Source organism: Gracilinanus agilis, chromosome 1, assembly GCF_016433145.1.
Source record: "Gracilinanus agilis isolate LMUSP501 chromosome 1, AgileGrace, whole genome shotgun sequence".
NCBI classification, from domain to species: Eukaryota; Metazoa; Chordata; class Mammalia; order Didelphimorphia; family Didelphidae; genus Gracilinanus; species Gracilinanus agilis.
The window spans coordinates 207,282,011-207,306,797 of record NC_058130.1 but is presented as its reverse complement, the minus strand read 5'-3'; the positions used below and the strand labels follow the sequence as shown (position 1 = coordinate 207,306,797).

The window sequence follows — 24,787 nt, the reverse complement described above, 5'->3', positions numbered from 1 at the left end:
GAGAATTTTTTTAATGTCAGAAATGAAAGATTAGACCAAGCTGTGACAATGCACAAAGCAGAGATTTTTAAAGATATATTTTCTTTGATATCTTTGTCTTATTGATTTTTTAAAAGGTCTTAGAAAAACATTTTTTTAAAAGGGAACATATCTAATACTCAGTTTTCTGAAATGAAATTCATTCTAATCCAAGAAAGAATAAACATTAATAGAACATTTCTTGGAAAACATAAGATTTTAAGAAAATGGAAACTTGCATTGTAGTAGAGCTTCAACTTACCACAATGTGTATTTAAATTTTGTTGTTACGACTTTTTCAGTTTTGGTTGAACTAAACAGTGATGTCATACCACTGTGATATGTAAACCAGACTGTTTTCAGAATCTCAACATGCTAAAGGTTTTAAGAATTTGCACAAGGGTCTGGTTGTCAATCAAAACTTACTTGGGTGATTTTGAAGGACCTGATTAAGGCCAAAGGGAGAAGATTAAATTGATCATCTGCTCTTATTTTCTTCTCATCTCCTCCCTGCTCTGTTCCATTTTATGGAGATGGAACCCGAGTCTCAGAAAGGAGAGAGGGGAAAGTAATTTGCCCAACTTAGTTGTAGAATCAGAAATACTATCCAGAACTCTAGTACATGGCACTTTCTCCTAATGAATCAGAATTTTCAGTCTTCATCTAGGAAAGGGATAACGTATGCCCACAGTCCAGACTGTGATGTGCAATTGGATGGAAAATCTATGAAGCTCATTCATTGGCATATATACCTTGGGCAGATGCTGCTGCTGGACTATAAAATGAGCTCAGAATTGGCAGGGGGAGGAAAGCTAGATGGATTATTGTCTTTATGAAACTGCAAAGTTATTTTGGTGTTCCTGGGCCCATTGTAAATAGCCAGTGTTCTTCTGTATTTTTGCAAGACATAGAGCTCTTCAGGCTCAGAAGAATTGAAGTTAAGTATCACCTAGGGGGCAGTGGAAGAGCAAAGGTTAACAGGAGCAAACCGAATCACATTCTAAACAATGAATAATGAAGAAATGGGATAAAGGCTATCATCAAAGATATGAATGAAAGAAAAAGAAAATGGACTGGTTGTGTAAAGGGTGAACAACGGACAGCCCATTTATTCCATTGATATCATTTGGTAAGAAAAGTGGAGAAAGGCCCTACTTCTTTGAGTTTGTCCCCCTAGGGCAAATTTATGGGAAGGACTAGGACAAGAGTTTCTCAGAAGGGAAAGATTCTAATTTATATCATTGAAGGGAAGCACTCACTTTGAAAAGGATCCAAGATCCACTGGAGTGTTTGAGTATTATACACTGAAACAGCATGGTATGGTGGATACAGAGGTGACTTCAGCTTGCCTCTGACAAACACTGGCTCTGTGACCCTGAAAAGTCTTTAGGCTATTCTCTGAGACTAAAAAGTTACAAGGAATATATTGACATGCATTGTAAGACAGAGCCTTCTTACCTGCGAGTTCCCTATACCAATGAAATTATAGCTCCAGTCCCATCTATTGTATCAAAGAAGACAACCTGTTAAGGTCTAAAGGAAAATCTTTGCTAATATTGAAGCTGATTCATATGCCCTTTTCTAGTTTGGGTTTTTGTTTGTTTGTTTGTTTGTTTGTTTGTTTTATGCTTTTTAAATTTTTTTCCAATTATATATAGAAACAATTTTTGACAATTGTTATCTGACATTTTGTGATTCAGATTTCTCCCTCCTCTATTCTCCCCTTCCCTGTGGTGATAATAGTCTGATTTAGGTTATACCAGTGCTTTAATGCAATACAAATTTCCATATTCTTTATGCCATCAAAGAAGACACATACAGCACATACAACAAAAAAACTCATAAAGGAAATAAGGTGAAAAATGGCATACTTTGCTCTAATCAGACTCTGTTAGCTCCTTCTTTGGCTATGGACAGCATTATTCTTAAAAAAAAACTACCTTTACCTTCTATCTTAGAATTGATACTGAGTATCAATTCCAAGGCATTAAAGCAGTAAGGGCTAGGCAATTGAAGTTAAGTGAATTGCCTAATCACAGGGCTAAAAAGTATATGAGGCCAGATTTGAACCCAAGACCACTTATATGTAGTAGACCTGACTCTCAAACCACTAAGTCACCTCACTGTCCTAATAGCATTTTTCATCATAGGTCCCTTGGGGTCATCTGGAACTGTGTTTAACTTCACAGTTGATTATCAAATAATATTTCTGTTTCTTTATACACTATTCTGCTCTTTTTATGGAAAAGTGTTTTCCTCACCCTGGCCCTTAGAAATAGTGAAAGAAGTTCCCTTTTGGTAAAGTAGACAAATTGCTTTGAAACAGGAACAAGAGAAGTAGGTCAATTTTTACTTTACTCTTGTTTTTAGCCACCACCTCCCCAAAATAAACCAGTCTTCCCCCTCCCTCCTCTCCCCAACAAGCTGACTGACTTTGCTGGAAGAGGTGTAATTTCATTTGTATGGTGTTTACTTACTCAGACAGTAGATTCTTGGGGAAAGTTGTCTCAGCAATATTTAGCAACTTATAACTCGTACATACTGACTCAATAAAAGACCTTTTTCTAAACTGTTTTCTGGAAGAGCTGATATCTCTTACATGGAACAGAACATTCTGAACCAAATTTAAGCAGTGTTTTGATAAAGGTTTAAACTGGTTTCATGACACCTACAATATATAGTAAGTATAAATAAGGCCTTGTATAATATAAAAAAATTATGAAAGCAGCAGAGGTGAATGGGTCTGGTGAGAGTCGAGGAGGAGGCTGAAGAAATGAAGTGAGAAAAGGATAAAAATCCATCACTATCCGGAAACAGCTACTCAGATTGAGAAGAGTTTGAATAAGGCTTGAAATATGTTATTTCACTGTGCCAACATGTGTAAAAACTGGCATTTTTCTATATATTAGCAGTGTAGTGTATATAAACTTTGGACTTACTGTCCCAACTCTTCTTGTACAGATGGATCAGAGCCTCAAAGCTCATCTACTACATCTTCCACTCAGCTCAAGCCCCCATTATCATGTGCTTAGTCCCCCTCCCCTACCCCCATATCAAATTAGCAATTGATTTCTCCTCAGTGTTTATTCACTGCTTAAATTCTCTGAAATAGTATATATGAGTCTTTTTCAGGAAACCAGCAGCCACTTGGTTTTGGCACCAGGCAGAAGAGCCTGGATGCTTGAGTGACTGGGACGCTATTAGCCAATCACTGTTGCATTAGTATCATTTGAGTCCATAAAGATATGACTTTTGACTGGCTAAAACCTAAAAATGAAGACGTTTCTCTCCCCTTAATGTTCTAGTTTTTAGAAATCTAGCCATCCCACCTGTCCATATAACTAACCTGATCCAAGCCATTCAGTCGTACCCATTTGCTAGCACACAGGGTACCTCCTGTAAATGGATGTCTGTAACCAGGTCTTGGGGGGGAAAAATCAGCGATCACTCACTGATATGAAATAAGAATTGAGCACTTAGTGTTTTTCAGAGATTGACCTCCAGGAAACAGTTAAGGAATTGAGAGGAGCATTTGTTGTGTTGCTATGGTAACTTTTTTTTTTTAATGGACAGGAATGGGTGCAATGCTGTGATTTTGGCCATAAAGTCTGTTTGATGCTCTCACTCTCTTCTAAGATAAAATGGGGAAATAAAATCATAGAAATGTTGTTTTTTATTTTCACCAATGAAAATGGCAGTGCTTCCTTTAATTCATAGCTGATTCAAGGTACCAGTTCATCACCCTATTTTAAATGATAAGCATATTTTAAAGCAATTTCCTGGTAAATGTCAAAGTGAAATTTACGAAGCACCGTGAGAGCAACTAGAGACAAATACTGCGATGTGCATGTGTATTATTGCAGCTGGGGTCTGAAGTCATTTTAGACTCAGGCCAGTAGTATGGGATAGAAATGTCCTCACTCTTGAGTGGACCAAATAAAACTATAATTAGACCTAGCAAGAAAAACCAGGAGTAGTGGGAAGTTTACATAGGCAAGGTCCGGTTTTGTTTCTAAAACATTTGAGAAAGCTGCTGATGCTTCCATCGGTAATGCAAAGACTTTCCTGTGAGTGATTCCAATCAACTCCTGATGGGTATTAGTTTTTCATATTTTGAACTTATTAAAGTCCCATGACTTGAAAAAAAATACTGACTTCCAGTGTTCAGGCCTGATGGACAACCCACAGATGGTTAACCACAAATTCATCCTCTGCCTTCACACATGGAATACGAATTTATCTTCCTTCTGATGAGCACTCTGATAAAATTTTCTATTAGCTGGGCAGTGCTGCCTTCCCTGAAATAATTAAATAAAATATGACAGCCATCTTCACTTGGGGAGCAGGAGAGTGATAGCTCTCTTAAGGTCATGGGCAAGTTAACATTCCCATCTTTATTGTTATACTGTTGTCATGTTTCCCTTTCTCTGTCAGTCAACAATATTTATTGAGGAACTGCTACATAGGGTGCCATACAAGGCACTGAGAGAAATTTGAAAGGACTTTTGCATTCTAATGGGGACCCCTGCATGATACTATATCTAGAATAGTTCTCTGTACATAGCAGGTACTTACTAAATGTCAGTAAATGATATTGCTGATAAAGTGGCACTGTTGGAGCACATTGTTATACTATAGCAACTAGAAAGTTCGCCCAGGCTTCCTTAACTTTCTCCTAGAAAGTGGCTCAAGATGTAATGGGTAAATATGCTAAAAAAAGAACTTGTCTTCAATCAACTCTTAAAGTTTTCCCTTTTTTCCCCCCCCTCCCTTCTTTATCCTCCTTTTTTTTTTTTTTTTTTTTTTTTGGTTGTTGTTTTTCTCTTTAGCTAGAGAAATGATTGATGTGAGAGTTGCTGGGTGAAGATCTCCAGATAAAGTTATGGCAGCTCTCTATAGACATTCATAGCTTATGGCAATCTATTTTCCTTTAACATAATTATATACTTGAGAAGGAAGATAAATCTGGAAGATAAAACTGTGTCAGTGTAGGAAAATTTAAGAAACAGATTTTACGAACTCCATGTAGACAATACTATGAAGCAGAGATTTTCTGCTTGGTTTCTGGCTAATTGGTTAATGGGTAGTTAAAAATTAAATTTAAATGTTAGCTTCAGTGTTTGTATGCTCACAAGTCCATTGTTTCTCCCAGCACTTCAGAGGTGAATTTTTATTACTTTGGCTACAAGGAAGACATTGGAGAAAGAGCACATTTCTTCTAATACTAATATGACCTTCTTTTGGAAAATTAACCAGTAAAACAATGCACTTCCTTTATTCTTCTTCAGCAGTCTATTAGGATCCATAGGTTTAGTATCCTAAAGTGAAAAGAGTGCTGGATTTGGCCTTGGAATACCAATTGAACAAGTCACTTCATATATATATATATATGTAAAATAAGGCCACTGGCCTACATGACCTCAAAGGTCCCTTCCAGCCCTAAATCTCTGTTTTTGTGATCCTCTAATTTCTGCCTGCTTGTACAAAATTTTAAAAGTAAACATGCAAATGAGAAATTACAGAAGAAACAAATCATATGGAAGATATATATATATATGTGTGTGTGTATGTGTGTGTGTGTGTATATATATATATATGTATATATATATATTTCAACTCAACTAATACTAGGAAAACAGAGCCAAAACCAAACATTCCTGCCCATACAGAGCTCACATTCAAACTTAGGGAACAATGTTGTTCCAGTGCTGTGCATATTGGTCATTTAGGGTCAAGATTTAGAGCAGTTCAATCAAAGACACAGATAGAAGTAAAAAATAATAAAATAATAAAAATAACAAACAAATTTAAAAATGGAAACAATCATATTTCACTAGCTTATGAGGATAATATAAACAATTCATCATTGCACATTTAATATATGCATAATAAATTGATAAGTATAACTGGTAGAGACTGCAGCCATGTCCTTTGGTACCTTCTTGATGACACATATGATTTCTGATGGGTTTTTAGTAACTGCAACTGCCCCAAGTTGATACTGGGATTTGGAAGGATAGTTTCTTTTCAAAGCATCCATCTTTTTCTGCCTCTCTATAACAGAACAACAGACATTTCTCAGTTCTTTTTTCTTTTCTTTTCTTTTCTTTTTTTGTTGTTCTTGGTTCTTTACTTCTAAAGAGCCACTAGGCATCCTTGGGAAGTTGGGCTTAGGAAGAGGGGAGAAAGAATTTCTCCCATTCCATCCCCTAGCAATCAGTGATAGATTTGGGGCAGAAGTACTTGTGAGTTACATGTACTCACCCATAGCTTTAAGTATATGTCTAAAACAGAATAACTGAGAATGAGCTTTCTCTGACTAAAAAATGGCAACAATTGGGACAATAAAAAGAGGTCCTATAGAAATACATGAAAGAAGCAGAAATATTGGGCCACTTAGCCTGAAAGGAGTTTATAAGACTATCTTCTTAACCCTAATTTCCTCTGTAGAGGATAGGTGATTTAGATTTCCTATGTAATGAGAGCCCATCATCTAAGCCAGAAAAGGAAGATATATATATATATACATATATATATAGTAGCATCGATCTTGAGCTAGCTTCTTGGGAGTCTCAAGTAGAAGAATATAGAGACCTGGCCTCCATGAGAGAGAGAAGGGGGATTTCCTAAATAACATGTTTCCTGAACAAAGAAGAAAATCATTTACATGGCCAGAAGATGGTCAAACCAGAAATTCATGACTCAGGTCAAGAATTGCCTATACCTTTAAAGTATTTAGGGGGTTTTCCTTAAATTAAAAAAAAATTCTTAAGGGCAGAAGTAGCATAGCTTAATTGTATAAACTAAAATATCATATGCTCACAATTCTCCATTTCTCTATTTTGGAATAAGACCAAAATCAAGCAAAAGCTGATTTTTGTAGTTCTTCTCTGAGTTTCCATGTAAATTGTGCTTAGAAACCCTCCAGTCCTACCATTTACCCAGATCTGAATTTTTTGTGTTTTGGTGTCTGTGAATTAAGACAACTGAATGCTACAGTGGAAAAAAGCAATGACTGAAGTCAATGGGCATAGGTTTTGAATCCTGCCTCTGATACTTTGGGGACTCTCAGTTTCTTCATAGGTAAAATAAGAGAGAGGGCTAGGCAAGATGGGATGGCCTCTGAAATCCAACTAGCTCATGATCTTCTGATTTTTTCTAACTCTTTTTGAGATAAGGGTCTTTCCTTTATTTCCATTAAGTTAATGAAGGCAATGATAATACAATATTTTTGGTTGAACTCATTCAGGAAACACGAATAAGCTTCTGAGTATCTAAGGATTTCTGATATTAATTGCTAATATTGAAGAGATTTATATTTCTATTGTTCCAAGATGAATTTAATTCTGATCACTCCTAAGTATTCAGAAGGCATTTTTCATTTCAAGAACAGTTTTATCATTAATATTCAGCATAAAATGGGCTCATAGTCAAGCTGCTCCATAGTCTGTGCAAGCATTGCTCTCAAATGTGTATGTGTTATTTTCCCCACTGGAAAAAACTCCTTGGGGGGCAGGAGTATTTTGTCTTTAGTTCCTCAGCAACTGGCACAATGCTTTGCACTTAGTAGGCACTTAATTGTTTCACTGATTGGTGACTGACATTCCTAATTTCTGTTCCCTGCAGTTCCGTCAGCTGCCCCTGAAAATGTGTCTGTTGAGGCTGTAAGTTCCACTCAGATTTTAATAACGTGGGCTTCTGTACCTGAACAAGACCAGAATGGACTCATACTGGGTTATAAGGTATAAATGTATATACTGGTTTTTTTTTCACTTGATATTTATGAGTTTTAAAGTTGCCATTTGTTTTGAATTTGTTACATCGAGCTCATTTCTCATTACTTTCTTACACAAGCCCTCTTTTTCAGGGAGGCTGTGTCCTCATTGTCCTTTTTGCACACACTATGCTCAATCCCACCTTCAAGTTTTTGTTCATTTTCTCCTGCCTGCCTGACATGGCCTCGTTCTTCCCTCCATGTGTCTGGAGCATATAAGGCCCAGCATCTTCACAAAGACTTTGATCAAGTCACATTGATCTCTTCCTTAACTGATCTCTGATAGTTCTTGCCTTTAAATATAATCAGCACTGAATTAAAGAGGCTTCTATTATTCTATAATTATCTTATGTTTTATCTTCTCAACCTAAACTACAAGATCTTTGAGGACAAGACCCACATTTATTTTTTTTAATCCTCTATCGTACCCCGCATAGTCTGAGCAGATAAATATTGTAGGTGGTCAGCAAATATATAGAAACAAATTGTCTCACAGGGCCAGACCCTCAGTGTCTTGTTGCCCTGAGTCTTAAAGGGACATAGTAAAAGGTTATTTTTTTCACCCCTGACCTCAGCCTAAAGTCTAGGTTAGCTTCTGCTAGAAGCTATATAAGGAAATGCTTCTATAACACATAGAGCTCAAACTTAGAGAAATAGGTTTGTCCAGAAGGTTGTCCACTCTCCCTCACTGTAATTCTTCAAGCACAGATGAAACATGAGCACTTGCATATATTAGCATTTAAAAGCATTTTTAAAAGACATCAAGGGGCCGCTGGGTGGCTCAGTGGATAGAGAACTAGGTCTAGAGGGAGGACCTGAGTTCAAATCTGGCCTCAGACACTTCCTAGCTGTGTGACCCTGGACAAGTCACTTAATCCAATTGACTAGCCTTTACCATTCTTCTGCCTTAGAGCCAATACTTAATAAAGGTAAACCCTTACTTTCCATCTTAGGGAATTTTTCACCTCCACACTACTAAGTGTTGGTTCCAAGGCAAAAGAGTGGTAAATGCCAATCAATTGGATTAAGTGACTTGCCCAGGGTCACACAGCTAGGAAGTCTCTGGGATCAGATTTGAACTCAGGACCTCTCATCTCTAGGCTTGGTTCTCTGTTCATTGAGCCACCTAGCTGCCTCTAAAGGCATTTAAAAAAAAATCCAATCATGAGTTGATTTAGATGTCAACTGAGGGTCCCTTAAAACTCAAAAATTTTCTGATTCTATGGTGCATGTGGCTCTGTAGTCCATAAATATGTCCAAGTCCTTTTCTTAGTCCATTTTTGTTTTCCAGAAAGAGAAATTGCCTAATTGTTACCTGCATCATGACTCCCTTTTATTAGATTATCAATATATTAATTTATACTTATAATAATATAATGGCATAATTATAACACAACATAACATGATATATAATATATTGATATAATTATATATTAACTATGTAAATATTATGTTGTTTTATTTTAAAATGATATCTGTGTGACACTTTATAGTTGGCAAAGCATTTTGTAAACATGGTCTCACTTGAATCTCACAGCAATCCTGAATGGTAGAGGTGGCAAGTATTATTATCTTCATTTTACTGATGAATACACTAAGAAAGGTTAAAGAACTTGATCTTCTGACTCCCAAGTTTATCATTCTGTTCACTATACCATTCTGCCACACTTCAATTAAGGGTCATAAGGTTTTGAGGTGAAGAATAATGTCTTGTTATTTCTTTTAATAACAGCTAATAATAATAATAGCTAGCATTTACATAGTACTTTGAGTATTGGAAAGCACTTTATAAATATCTAATTTGATCCTCAAAACAGCCCTCAAAGGTGATTCCTATTGTTAGCCCCATTTTACATAGTAAACTGAGGCCAAGGAAGATTGAATGAGACAATTCTCCTAACACCAGTCTCTCTGTTAACCTCCATTCCCATATCTCCAACTATTTTTCAAACATCTTGAATTGGATGCCCAGTAGACATCTTAAATTCAGCATGATTTTTACTCATTATTACAAATACAAATATTACTCATTATCTTTCCCCTACATACTTCCTACCTCTGAACTCTCCCTGTTCCTGTAGAGGGCAGTGCTATCTTCCCAACATCTAGGTTCACAACCTAAGGGTCATCCTGGTCTCCTCACTATCTCTTATCTCTCGTATCCAAGCTGTTGCCAAGGCTTGTGAATTTCACCTTTGCAGTATCTCTCAAAAATGCCCCCTTCTCCCCTGTGACATTGCCACCACTCTGGTACAAGCTCTCATCACCTCACACCTTGATTACTGCAATGAACTGTTGGCAGGTCTGCCACCTCAAGTCTCTCCCCACTTCCAGTCCACCCTCCATCATTCACCAAAGGAATTTTCCTAAGGTGTAGGTCTAACCATGTTGCCTTATGACTCAATAAACTCCAGACCCTTCCTGTTCCCTCAAAGATCAAATACAAAATCCTCTGTTTAGCCTTCAAAACCCTTTATAACCTAGCCCCCTTCTACCTTTCCAGCCTTTTTATACCTTTGTCCCTAATGTGTACCCTTTGATCTAATGACACTAACCTCCTTACTCTTCCACAAACAAAACACTCCAATCTCTCAGCTCCAAGTTTTTCTCTGCCTGTCCTCCATGCCTGGAATGCTCTCCCTCCCTCTCCCCACCTACTTACTGTCTTCCTTGGCTTAAGTCCCAAGTTAAATCCATCCCCTCTTAATTTGATTGCCTTCCCTCTGTCAATTATTTCCTATTCATCCTGAGTATTTTTTGTTTGTTTGTTTGTTTGCATGTTATCTTCCCCACTAGACAGTGAGCTCCTTGAGGGCGGGGAGTGTCTTTTGCCTGATTTTATATCCCAGTGCTAAGCATAGTGCTCAGCAAATAGCAGGCACTTAATAAATATTGATTGATTGATTGATTGATAGCTCAGAACCTCCCATTTAAACCTTCCTTTCTGACTCATTGGTTCTGAAAGCCCTTCACAGTAATGAAACTGAGGCAGACAGGGATTAAGTGACTCACTAAGGTCAAACAACTAGTAAGTATTTGAGACTAGATTTGAATTCAGGTCTTCCTGACTAGACATCCAACACTGTATTCCATCACTGTCCCTCTTCCTTTCTATTACCCAGGGCACCCAACATTTCTCATCTGGATCGAGGCCCTATTGACCCGATTCACACCGTTAGTGTTGCAGATTTTGATTTTGTCTCCTCTGAAACTTTGACTCTCAAGACTAGCCTTATATGGTGGTCATCCATCCGTGAAATCACTCTAGTTTCCATTCTCTTCACCTTTTTTACATTTAGTAATTCTTTGTTAAAGTGCAGTGTAGAGGGATGGCAGTTTTACATAATGGAAGGATAATGTTTTCTGGCTTATATTACCCTTTTTTGATGATGTCCCTCATTTTTTTGTCCCTTTTGTTGGCTGCAGCTACGTACTATACTGACATTCTCAGAGAACAAATAGTCCCAGATCCCTTACCTGGGTTTTGACTAGTAGCTCACAGCCTCCCATTTAGACATTCCTTTCTGATTCATTGGTTCCGAAAGCCCTTTGAAGTAATGTAACCTCATCTAGAAACCCTAGAAACCAGAGATGGCTTATGAAGAAGTAACTGAATGGTCTTCAGGCACTGCTTGCCTCATTTCCCAAAGTCCCTTCTGTCTGATTAGCCATCATTCTCCAGAAGCATGAACCAAGTTTTCCCTTGGGATGGTATAAATGTGATGCACATTGGTTCTTCCCTCAGAAGGCTGTATGTCTTTATTATCAAGACTTTGTGAAGGAAGACACAATTTGTACCTTTCCAGTTGGACACTGCAACTCTTTCAAATAACAAAGAAGAAAATAACTTTTCAAGTGGTGGACAGTTATAATTCAAACTAAATGTTGCAATTTTATCAACACTGTCCTTCTCTCTACTCCATCCCCTCCAAAATGCCATCTTTAAATATTGAAGCCATTAATCTCTTGCATAGTTACTTTAAAAAAAAACAACTTACCTTTTATCTTAGAAACAATACTGTGTTACATTTCCAAGGCAGAACAGCAGAAAGGGCTAGGCAGTAGAGATTAAGTGACTTGCCCAGGATCATACAGCTAGGAAGTATCTGAGGTAGATTTGAACCCAGGACCTTCCCATCTCTGGGCATAGTTCTCAATCCACTGAGCCACCCTGGTGCCCAACACAGTTGTGTTTTCAGGAGAAATGTAATCATATCTTTGCCCTCTATTTAAAAGCATCCCACAGTATCCATGTCGGGAGTTTGTGTACAGATGTATTGCATTATAATAACTATTCCCTCATGTCTGTTGATGCTTCAGATTCTATTCAAGGCCAAAGATTTGGATTCCGAACCCAAAACCCATGTAGTAAGAGGGAACCACACACAGTCAGTTCTCCTGGCAGGGCTGCGGAAGTATGTTCTCTATGAGCTCCAGGTGCTGGCATTCACACGCATTGGAAATGGAGTCCCAAGCTCTCCTCCCATTTTAGAGCGAACGAAGGATGATGGTGAGTTGATGATTTGCACCTTTGCTTTCCCCATTCATTTTCCAGATTTTCCTTTCTAATCAAAACAATTTGGATTTTTGTCATTTTCAACTTAATTTTCAAACTAATTTTTTTTCCGTTGATGAAAACAAAACAAAGTTGTTTTTCAGTCACAGAGCATTTATATGGCCAATTTCAGCCTGGAGTGAATTTTTACAGCCTAATTATGAACCTATGCAGAATTTCAATCATATCTCTGCAATAGACAGTGCTGTAGTAAGGAGCAGTAAATGTTGGCTTGGGTTGGGACTATAAAAGATATAAAACTGGCATTCTATTTGGTGTCTATACAAATCCAGAAAAAAAAAAAAAATCTGTTATTGACCTGTATGCCTCAATCCTCCTGGTGCTTCTTCCACTTCTCACTGTTTGCATTACCAGAGATAATTAGAAGTTCCCTTATACAGTTTGATGTGTTTGAAGGGCTTGGAGAACTCCCCAGATTCCTGTATTAGCAGGACTGAATAACAAGTACATCCTTACTGCTTTGTTTTTATGGAAGTTTAAATCATCAGTAAATATGTTTTTTCCGCTTTGCAGATGTCAAACACTTAAAGGTTAGCTCCTTTACATTTTCATTATTAAGTAGAGTATAATGAATATGTCAAGGGAAAAAATTATTGATCCTAATAAAAAAAAATCCACCTTGGGAATCAAAAGCTCCTAACAGAAATGAAATAACTGTAAATTTTCTTAAGCAACTTTATTGAAGTAATTAAGTTAGCTGCAAACATGTTTGAACTGCTGAGTGAAAGCTCTATTTTCTCCACCTTAGTCTGAGAGATGGAGGCTACTGGGCTTCGCCCAGATAAAGAAGATGATAATCTCTAATTGTTTTGTCTTTCCTGTAAGTCAAGAGCTCAGGGACACATGGAGCCACTTGGTAAGAAGGAAAATGGGGGCAAGATCCTTGTTATAAAACTCAGTAGGGAAAGAGAGAGTCTTTTGAAAGCCATGAACCAAAAGGAGGTAGGGAAAATGTTGAAGCTGTTCAAGTAGAGTCAATTATAGTCATTTCCTCCAAAAGTACATGTTGGCGAGTGACAAAGATTGTTCTCTCTCCACACTCCCAACATAAACATGTTGTGTCTCCCTCTCTATTCAAATTTAATTAAAAATATCAGCCTGAATGATAACACAGGTGGGATTTATGCTACAGGCCAATTTCAGAGCCTACGCATTTTTGAATTAGCACCAACTTGTGAACCTGAGACAGAAGATTTGACTGCCAGTTGTCTCCGTTAATGTGCTCATGGCCTCATTTGTGTACTTACTATGCTCAAACACAGGTGTTCATAATGCATATTCAAAGTCAGAAAGGCAGGTCTCTGAGCGAGCTTGGGAGAGAGGAGAAAGGGGCATTGATCCCCACAGCCATTTGAAGGGGTTGAAACAGATGCATTTCATTTAGTATAACTGGATCCATGAGCCTTCTTTCCTGCTATGTAATCAGGTACTGAGTTACCAGAAAGAAATCTGATGATGGAATCATTCTTACACAGGTCACACAACTTATTTGCCTAATCATTCATGTAAATATATCTTACAAGGACTCTGACATCCTAGTTTCTTGGTGCCCTTGTACCACACAAAAGAACTGAGATAGCCATCTGTGTCTAGTCAGCTCTCAATTAGCATGGATAATTGAAAATCACAGATGATATTTTAAAAAATCATTTCAAAAGAGAATTTTAGCCTCTTCAACAAGGTCTCATAGCTGGAAAGGCAAACATGGGGCTGGATCAAATGACCTAAATTTTTCCTTTTCCTTTTGCACAAGGCCACTAATATAGAGTAGAGTTATGATTCACTAATGGAACTGTTAGAAAATATTAAAAATGTTAAAGGGTATCTAGCAGGAGAGATAAAGAAGGGAAGAAAGGGACCTAGATAATTTATGAACTGGGAACACAGCCCCTGAGAAATCAAGACCTGACAATATGATCCCTATGGCTTTGCCTTCATTGCGTTTTTTAAGCTGTTAGAGCAGGGGTTGGCAACGTATAGCTCTGGTGCCATATCTGGCTCCACCTCCCGACTGGCCAGTCAGGGCAGAGCCCCAGGATGTGCCCCAGGGGGCCCTTCGGCCCCCGCCCCATATTCCAGCGCCTTCTGCCTCCATCCTCCTCCTTCTGAAGGCCTTTATGGCTCTCACGATCAAAAAGGTTGCCGACCATTGTGTTAGAGTCTTAATATTTGTGAAGCAGGTTCCCAGTGGTTAACCCTTGTTTATATGCATTTCTCTATGTATATATTGCACTTTCCCCCAATGCCCAGTACAATAGAAACTCTGAGAGGAGGGACTATTTCATATTTTTGTCCTGACACGAATGGTATCTGACAAATAAGAGGAGCTCAAAAACTAGTTATTGAATATAAGTGAATCTTCATTTTTCAAATGAACTGACTAAAGTACAGAAGATGTAGTGATTAGCCAAAGATAGCATAGCAAATTGGTATCTAAATTTAGATTATTTATTTAATTACTTCCATTTTGCAGGTGTATCCATCAATCGTCAATGGATAAACATTTTTTTTAAGTGCCCACAATGTATCAGAAACTGTGCTAAATCCTGTGGATAGAAAAAGAGGCCAAAGAGAGTCCCTACCCTCAAGGATCTTATAATCTAATGGGGGAGACAATATGCGAACAAATATATACAGAACAAGCTATATACAGGATGAACAGGAGAAACTTAACAGAGGGAAGACATTGAATTTAAAAGGGTTTTGGTGGTGGGGCATCTGGGTAGCTCAGTGGATTGAGAGTCAGACCTGGAGACAAGGGTCCTGGGTTCAAATCTAGCCTCAGATACTTCCTAGCTGTGTGACCCTGGAAGTCACTTAAGCCCCATTGCCTATTCCTTACCGCTCTTTTGCCTTGGAACCAATAGTTAGAATTGATTCTAAGGTGGAAGGTAAGGGTTTAAAAGATTTAAAAAAAAAAGGAATTGGGGGAGGCTTTCTGTAGAAAGTGAGAGTTTAATGTGTGTGGGTGGGGGGTGTATAGATATAGTGGTTAATACAGTAATCTAGCCAAACTTTCTATTTACTATTCATGCCAGTAATGGCATTCAAAACATTTATTAAATACATACTCTATACAGAGCACTGTGATAGGCATTAGGGCAGGCACCAAGTTTAGGCAAGATATAGTCCCTGCCTTTTTGGAGCTCACATTTTAGTAGGGAAATATGATGCCCCCACAGATTTCTGGAATATATAACATGATGGTGCACCTAACAAACTACCTTACCCTGTGTTAGGTGCTATGTTCTAAGGTTTAGATTCTGTCATTTCAAATATAGGCAGGATAAAATGAGGAAATTCCTCAGGCTTATATAGTTATAGCCAACTCCCTTTATAGTCCAGCTGTGTTCCAAAAGCTTGTTTTTGCAAGTCAGTTGTTTCTAATTTGGAACACATTTTCTTGGAGTAACGGTTTCTTGCACCCTAGTTAGGTGGCCAGGCCAGCACACAGAAGCCTTTTTGCTCCATAATGTGCCTGAAAGATGCTGTTAAGTGCCCAAGATCTGGTTCACTGAAATGTCGGGTTTATTTCCTTCAGCTCCAGGTCCACCTGTGAGACTTGTGTTTCCTGAAGTGAGGCTGACCTCAGTGCGGATTGTGTGGCAACCACCAGAGGAACCCAATGGGATTATTCTGGGTAAGAGAGGAGAATCTGAGTGAATCATTTCTAGACATGGGCAAATGTCTGGGAAAGCAGGGCTTGAGAAAGAAGGAGAAAGCCCACCGAGGACTTCCATTTATAGGCCACATCTAAGAACTAAAAAAATCACAGCTGTGTCTATCTCTTCCCCCCATTCTTTTGTGGGATATGCTCTAAGTTTTCCATGAAATTAAACTTCCATTTCGTGGGTTCTCCAGGGCCTCTTTCCCTCTGTGTATACACTGTTCTCTACACCATGCCACTGGTAGAGCTGTCTGAAATTAACTTGCCATTCAGCTTTGAACTCAGTATACGGTTGGGACCAAGATTTGATAAGCAACTTGCTCATTTCTGACAGAAGATATATACTCAGTTTTGCTCCCCTGGTCTCAGCACCATCTGTGACCTGCCAGGAAGTACAGTACTTGTGTATTATCTTTTCCAGATTTTAAGTCCAAAGCAAATGCATCCACTGTTGGAGCCCAGTGGATGCATTTGCTTTGGACTTTCTGTCCAGGGAGGCAGTTTATGATGAGTCCTAAAGCTTCTACTCTCCAGAGATAGCTGCTAATATTAAAAATTAATGGCCCCTACTTGAAGACAAAACATGTACTTGCATGTTTCTATAAATACTGTATGAAAAGACTGTGATACTCATCTTACTCTGGCATTGACCCTTTATTAGTATTCCCTAGAGTTGTGGAGTTTGTGTTGGTCAATTATTTTTTTTTTTGGTGGGGGGAGATAGTTTATGATTATAGAATCTCCGAGTTGGGTGACCTTTTGAATTGCAGGTTCTTGCTACAGGAATTGTAAATTATTAGTTCTAGGAATGCTTTGTTTAGGTGTTCATTGCCCTCAGAGCCTTCATATAATTCACCTGGCAGAAAAGAAACAGGGAAATCATTACATGAAGTCCTTAAACAAATGAAGGAGTGTGTCATATCCCCCTAAGTTTCTTAAAATAAGTAGTTCTTTGCAATGTTTCACCTGCTCCCAGAGATCTTCCCTGCAACTAGAGATACACTGCTTTGCCTTAAACCTCCTTCCATGGTTATTCCTTTATTTTTTTAAACCTTTACTTTCTGACCTTGTAACAACTCTAGGACAGAAGGGCAAGAGGAAGGCAATCGGGGTTAAATGACATACCCAGGGTCATACAGTCAGGAAATGTCTGAGGCCATATTTGAACCCAGATCCTCTCTAAACCAGGCCTGGCGCTTTATCCACTGAGTCCACTGTCCCCCTCTCACAATTATTCTTAACCAAGAAAAGGTGTTTCAGACACTACAGGAAAGTGTTGCCAATTACCACGGAGAGAACAAGTTGGCATTGTGGCTTAGTAGAAAGAGAAATGAGCTTCAAATCACAGTGGGAATGAGTTCAAATCCCAGTTCTGCCACCAACTATAACTGTGAAATTATGGGCAAATCATTTAGCCTTAGTCTTCTCATTTTTAAAGCCAGAGGCCTGGATGAGATGGCCTTCCTAACTCCGCAATTATGAGCCAGAGAAAATTATATGCTCTGCATGCAATACAAGCAGTACTGGGGAGTTTGGAAGGATCTCCACTCACTTTTCCTGTTGGCTCATTTGGCTCCTCCTTTTGGCTCACCTTTTTGCTCATCCTTCCTTATTCAAGGACATTGTCTTTTCTTCAACTAGCTCTTTACTCCAAGATGGCAACAGCTGTTGAAAGCCCCCACAGGCAGTTATCCCTATATTGTCTTTTAAAAAGTCAAACCTATGATTTTATTCCAATAGGAGCAACATTTGTGACAATTCCTTCCCCTAAGAGATCAACACCTCTTCTACAACTTATGTAGATTTAGAGAATTTCCCAGGGCACTCAAAAAACCCACATGATTAGAATCTTTAACTGGAAATCAAAATCAAATTAATAAGTGTTTACTGAATACTTATTTTAGCTAGGGTTTTGTGCCAGGTAATTTGGGGGATACAAAACTATAAGATACAGTGTAAGCCCTCAACAGGCTTGGAGTTTAAATTTTTTACTTTTAAACAAATATTTGAAAAACTAAATGGTGATACAGCTCCTCACCAATTCTTACTGTTCTTCAACTCCTACTGCTTACGTAAAACCTTCCCTAAACACTCTAGCCTGAAATCAGCTGTCTTTATGCTAAACTCCCCCTTCAGCAATTATAGTCTGTACAATTCAGAGGACAATTAATCATGGCAAACCTCATAACATCTCTTCTATTCTTATCTTGAATGGTTATTTAAAGACTGAAGTATAATTATATAAAATTTCACATATTTGTATATTATTTCTACAGTTAAGTTGGAAGCCCCTCCAGTGCAAGGGCTCAATATTTTTAATCATTACCCGTTACCACATTCTCAGTGCATTACACAGAGTAGGATCATGGATTCCAAACTAGAAGGGACCTTCGAGGTCATGTAGTCCAACTTTCTCGTTCTCTAGATGAGGAAACTGAGACACAGAAGGTGGGTCTTGTCCTAGTGACTTATCCAAGGTAATATAAGTGGAAAGTGGCAGAGCCAAGGTCCAAATCCTGCTTCTCTCATTCTAAATCCAGCCCCCTCTCCACTGCTTCATGTGGACAATCAACTTGGTCAATTTTTGTTGATTTGGTTTGGTTAGTTCCTCCAGTTGAATTGGAACAGAGGACCTATGAATGGAACTAGAGAGAAATTTAACTGGAAAACTAGGTTATAGCCAGGATGCAGAAGACTTGGAATGCCAGATGGAGGCATTTGAGCTTTATCCTAGAGACCCTTTGGATCTCTAGTTGGATTCTGAACCCAAAGTATATGTAATAAGAGGGAACCACACATGGTCAGTGCTCTCAGGAGGTTGTCAGAACATTAATTCTAGTGCCTGCCTTTGAACACGATAGAAGACTGAATATGCAACAAAAAGGCAAAAAGAACACGAGAAGCAAAAGGGAGAGTAGTGTTTAAATGTCTTCAGCCTTCTAGCTTGTCCTCACAGACCATGACAAAATAGGCAAAAAATAAATTAATGCCATAGCTATCTCCCACACAGAAGACAGCACACATTTGAATTACTTTTGTAGAAATGGCATTTAGTCATAATTGTAATAAACATTTCCTAGATATTGTAGCCAGCATATGAAATTGGAAATTGCTGTAGAAATATGTAAAAACAATTTCATAAGGTGCAAGACAACCATACATGGAGAAAAGAAAACATCTTTTTGCAAGACAGACTTTAGCTCCAGAGATCTTGAATCAATGTTCTTGCTCTTATAGCTTGGCCTTCTGAGTCTACAAGCACCTTGGCAGCTAGTGTTTTTGTAATCTATATCAAAACATGCTCTCGCATTTCAAAAAGAGATTAACAGCATGAAACACACAGGCGGGAGCCTACAGGGAGAACCACTTGCTTATTTGTTTAAATATTTTACTATGGAGAGCTTTTAGCATTTAGAGCCTTCCTTTGGGGAATGCAGTAGTAACCACTGGAAAATGGCTGTCTTCCCCACACTCACCAATGCACTACACATGCTTAACTGCTATTAAACTAAAGTGATGCATTACTAAGAATCTGCGTTCATCCTGCCCCTAAGTGTATTTCTTGACTAGGCGAGCCAGACTCTGCACCCTTCTATTCCCTGGTTAGCATTCCTCCTGGCCTCCATGTGTCTAACATTTACCTGGAGCTTATTACAAAAGTATGCGCTAGAACTCCTCTGAGAATTAAGAACTAAATTGAATGTAATCCATGTTTGCAAATTCATATTTTGATCCAATGTTGCCTTTGCACGCTCCTGGCTCTCAAACGGATAAGCTATAAAATCAACAAACCACACAGCCACTTTGCTAGGCAGTCTTGAGGCTCCTAATATCCTTCAACTTTTTGTAGGTTCTCTAACCAATTAATAATTGTTTGTATTTTGGGTGCATCACAGCCCCCACAAGCCAGTGCCGATGGCTTTGTCTGGTGACTAGGACGCCAGCTGCCTTAGTATGCACCGTGTAAGGCAATCTTCTGGCTTCTTTGCTATGGGCAATCGAATGGTGGTGCTACAATGACCTAACATTTAACAGGCAGCTTAAACTGCTGTCTTTTGTTTATTCAGAAAGCGCAAGACGTATGAAATTGCTTGCAGCCGTGCAAAACATATTTTAGAAGATGCTAATGCCAGGATAAATACAACTTTTACAAAATGAGCTTCACTCCCCTGAAATGACTACTGTTGTTGCATGTCTCTCTGTAGTCAACTGCGGGTGGATCAGAAGGAACAAAGATGCTTGAGATGGTCAAAAAAAACCCCACCTTTCTGGTTGCTCATTCTGACTCCCACTCTAAAGCAAAATCTTTTGTCAATAAATTACTCTTGCCACTTCTTACTAACTCTATTGTCTCCTGGACTAGCATCCGATTTCTACCCATCAGTGGGAAAAAATTGCTTATTGTCCTAAACCTTGGTATGGTTCTTCTTTGTCTCTGGTTTTCTTTGATTCTTTCTATTTCCTCAACCTCTAAGCTATTTTCAGAAATCGGTAGAGCCTTCCTTTGCATCATATTTTTCATACTTTGTGTATCTAATCCTTACTATTTGGATTTTTTCCCCACTTTTTCCTCCTGGTGCATTTATTATCGTAAGTCACCCATAACCTTAAAAATGCGTGCTTTTTTTTTTTTTTTTTTTTGCTCATTTCTTACTCATGCTATTGATTTGGCTCATTCATCTTCACCTAATACATACCGCATTTTCCCCGACCTTGCCTGGCTAGAAATTCAATGTACTGATATTTCTGATTTCACTTTAACCATAATTACATAACTAGGTCTTTTTCAAGGATATATTTTTATACCTACACACCATCTCTAGCCATTACTCATAGCAACGGCAAGAACACTTTTGGACTGCATCATGTTTTTCCTATTTATACAAGGAAAAAGGCTCTCCTATACCTTTCATCAATTATGGGGCTTTCCTTTGGGAACATCAGTGCAATTTAGAGGTATTAATTCTCCTGGTCTGTAGCATTAGAGTTAAGTGGAAGCCAGATGGTATCATTCTCATTTTAGGAATGAGGAAAGGGGGAGCACAGAGACTTGACAAAGGCTAAGTAATGTGCCCAAAGTCACTCAGTACTAGTCCTAGTGTAGATAAGAGGTTATTAATTCAACAAATATTTATAGAATTCATGTCACTTATGAGACTCTGGGTCAAGTATTGTTATGACTCAAAAGATTTATAAAATAGACCTTACAGGGGAGGTAACATACATGCATAATAAATCATGAAACAAAAAACAATGTGATAATAATTGATATTTATATATAACACCTTTTATTTTTCTTCCTTTTTAAAAATGTTTTGTCTCAGTATCAGTTCTAAGATAGAAGAGTGATAAGAGCTAGGTGATCAGCAATTGAGGTTAAGTGTTTTGCCCAGGGTCACAAAGATGGGAAGTGTCTGAATCCCAATCTGAACCCAGGTCCTCCTGACTCCAAGCCTGACACTCTCTGTCCACTATGCTAACTACTTGCCCCTTCTTATTTGAGCTTCATAGCAGCACTATGAGGCAGGGAACTAAGAATATATTATTCTCATTTGTGGATGAGGGATTTGAGGATCATGAAGTTTAAATAGCTTGCTAAGGTCACATAGCCACTATATGTCAGAGGTGGGACTTGAACCCACATCTTCCCGAATCTAAGTCTGACTCTTACAGCTGCTAAATTGTTCTGCTTCTCCACCACCATCTCTTTTAAGAAAAAGAGATTCAGAAAAAATACTATGAGAAATTTGAAGTGGAGGAAATCTCCTTCACATAAAGGATAGGGGAGGGTTTTATAGGAAGTGGCACCCAAGTTAGTATTTAAAGGAAGAAAGTAGCAGAAACAGACTGAAAAAGCAAATACAAAAGAAAATCTGGAAAAAAAGAAACAGACTGAAAAAGGGAAAGGCATCCATTCCTAGTATGTGAGCAAAGTTTGTAGAAACAGAAGAGGACAAGACCAGAGCAGAATATGGCAAGGAGTCTAGTTTGATGGATTTTAATATAAACTACATCAAAGGGGTATATTATGAGAAGACTTCAGAAAGATAAATCGAACCCAGATTGTGGAGGGCCTTGAATGCCACGATCAGAGTTTCTGTTTTGTTTTGAGGAGCCACAGAAGTTTTTTAAAAATAGAAATGACATAGGTTTCCCCTTTGCTAGAAGTCTTCAAGAGGTAGATGGAGAAGGAGATGGATAATGTCTCATTGGATTTATTTTAGAAAGAATGCTGATTTAGACACAGGTTGGACTAGGTCAGTGGTTCCGAAACTTTTTTGGCCTACCACCCCCTTTCCTGAAAAAATATTACTTAGCCCCCAGGAAATTAATTTTTAAAAAATTTTAATAGCAATAGGAAAGATAAATGCACCTGTGGCCATCACCACACCAGGGGGCAGTGGTGCCCACTTTGGGAATAACTGGACTAGGTGATCCCTAAATTTCTTTCCAGCTCCTTAATCAAAGAAAAATTCTTTGATTCTGAGTGATCAGAGACATTCTGTAAGAAGATCATACAGACAGCTATGTGAAAGGATTAACTAGAGAGAGGGTGGAATGTAGGCAAAAAGGCCAAGAAACTCTTTAATGAGAAGTCTACATATAAAGCTTGGGTGGAAAGTGATGAAGGCTAGACAGGCTGGTTGCAATGGAAGCTGAATGTCAGAAAGAGATGCAAGAGATACTCTGTGGGAAATTCAAAATAACTTGGAAACTAAATTATCCTGTTGGTTGAGGGAGCAGTAGAAGTCAACAATGACTCCAAGCTTTTAAACCTAAGTTACTGGTAAGATGACGGAGCCATGAATAGAAATCAGGAAGTTAGGGGAAGGAGTCAGCTTTCAGGGGAGGATAGTTCAGTTTTGAATATGGGATCATAAGGTAGAGAGCTAGCCCAACCTCTTCTATTTAGGTCACTTCAACAAAACATTTTTTAGTCGCCCACTGGGTGAAGACATTATGTATCATTCCATGGGTAAAAAATCAAGAATGAATTAATCTCTCCCCCAAGGAGCTTACTCTATTTCATATTTTACAGAGAGAAAAACCCGAGAAACAGAAAAATAACCTTAGATTTCTGCCACCATTTGCCTTCTCTCTCAAACATCATGAGCTCTCATTTATCTTGTAACACACATCAAAGCCTCCCTCTATATTCTCCTGTCCTCTCTTCCTTTACTCCTATATACGAAGAGATATCCCTTGTACTTATCAAGGCCAACTCAACTACTTGGGCTCTTGATAAAATCACTCTCCCTATGTTTTTTTTCAAAACCCATACCTTCCATCTTAGATTGAATACTAAGTACTGGTTCCAAGGCAGCAGAGCTGTAAGGGCTAAACAACGGGGGTTGATTACTTGCCCAAGGTCACCCAGCTAGAATGTGTCCTGACTCTCTCCCAAACCTTCTCCACTTTGACAAGCATGCTTATCAAGTCTTCCCCTTCCTTAAAAAAAAATAATACAACAACAAAATCCCTTAACTTGGCCTTGTAATACACTTAAGCTTATCAACATATAGATCTTTCCTCTCTATTGCTGTCAGTCATTGAAGTCGTCAGCACTTGATGTCTACTTCATTACCCACTTCCTAAAAAGAAATAATAATAATATTCAATAATACTCCTTTGATACTTCAATGGTTTTATTATCTCATCAACATAAATACTACTTCCAGCAGTGTAGCACATAATTCACCCAGCTCATCCTGTGTAACCCTTAATCATTGCCTTCCACAAATCATCCACAAGGAGCCCATCTGCCATCCCAGAAGGCCTTCCTCAATATTTCTTGACATTGTGAAGATAGCACCTGGGCTGTCTATCAGTTATTCTTTATTTTCACAAGGCCTAACCCACTTACTTTTCTGTTCATCTATTTCTCTGATGACATCATTTATAGTTTTCCTCCAGCAGCCTATTCACACCCACTGTGCATCTCTTCATTTCCTTTTGGACAATGTTTAACTTTGATTCTTCAGAAGTTCTGGTGTTCCAAGACTTCTAGCCATTACAAAATCACCAGAAGAACACGTGTCAAAAAGATGGACTTTTGTTTCAGGGAGATACTTGGGCATATTAAAAGTACTGCATAGTTTCCCAAATGCAATCTAGTCTGTTATCTTCCCCCTTTACAGCTTAGTGCCTTATTAATTACAGCTGACATTTACATAGCACTTTAAGGTATGAAGACTATTTTACTTGCATTCTTATTTAATCCTCACAAAAAAAAAAAAAAAACCCTGCGACATTCATCTTCTAGGTCTTATTACCCCCATTTTGCAGATGAGGAAACTGAAGTTCAGAGAGGGTTACCCATGATCATATAGCTAGCATTAGGGAAGGATTTGAATAGTTCTCTCTCTGTCTCTGTCTCTGTCTTTCAAGTCTAACACTCATTCTATGTTCCCAAGTGACATCTCATCACCTTGTGATCTGTTTTCTGAACCTACTATTTTACTGAAACTGCAAAGGTGACCAGTGATCTTTTAACTTCTAAATCTGGTGACCTTTTCTTAGTCTTCGTTCTTGTACAGCTTCGGATACCAATTATTTTCCATTCTTATGGTTATTTTCTCTTTCTTTTACCTCCATAGTTCTATCCTCTCTGTTCTTTTACCTCTATGACCTCCTTATTTTTTTTCATTTCCTTTGCTGATTCCTCATCCTCATCCTGTCTCTTCACTGGGAGTACCCTTCAAAGCTCTTCTTTGTCCCCCTTCTGGCTTTTTATACTCTCTCAAATCTCAAA

General features: G+C 38.3%; 1 protein-coding gene across 1 annotated transcript in view; it reads left to right on the top strand.

The window, feature by feature from the left end:
- Positions 1-24,787, top strand: part of SDK1 (sidekick cell adhesion molecule 1) — a 1,179,904-nt gene that overhangs the window by 984,302 nt on the left and 170,815 nt on the right. The window contains 3 exon segments of the mRNA XM_044659951.1: positions 7,645-7,760; positions 12,113-12,302; positions 15,910-16,008. Coding sequence (XP_044515886.1) covers positions 7,645-7,760; positions 12,113-12,302; positions 15,910-16,008 — 405 coding nt within the window.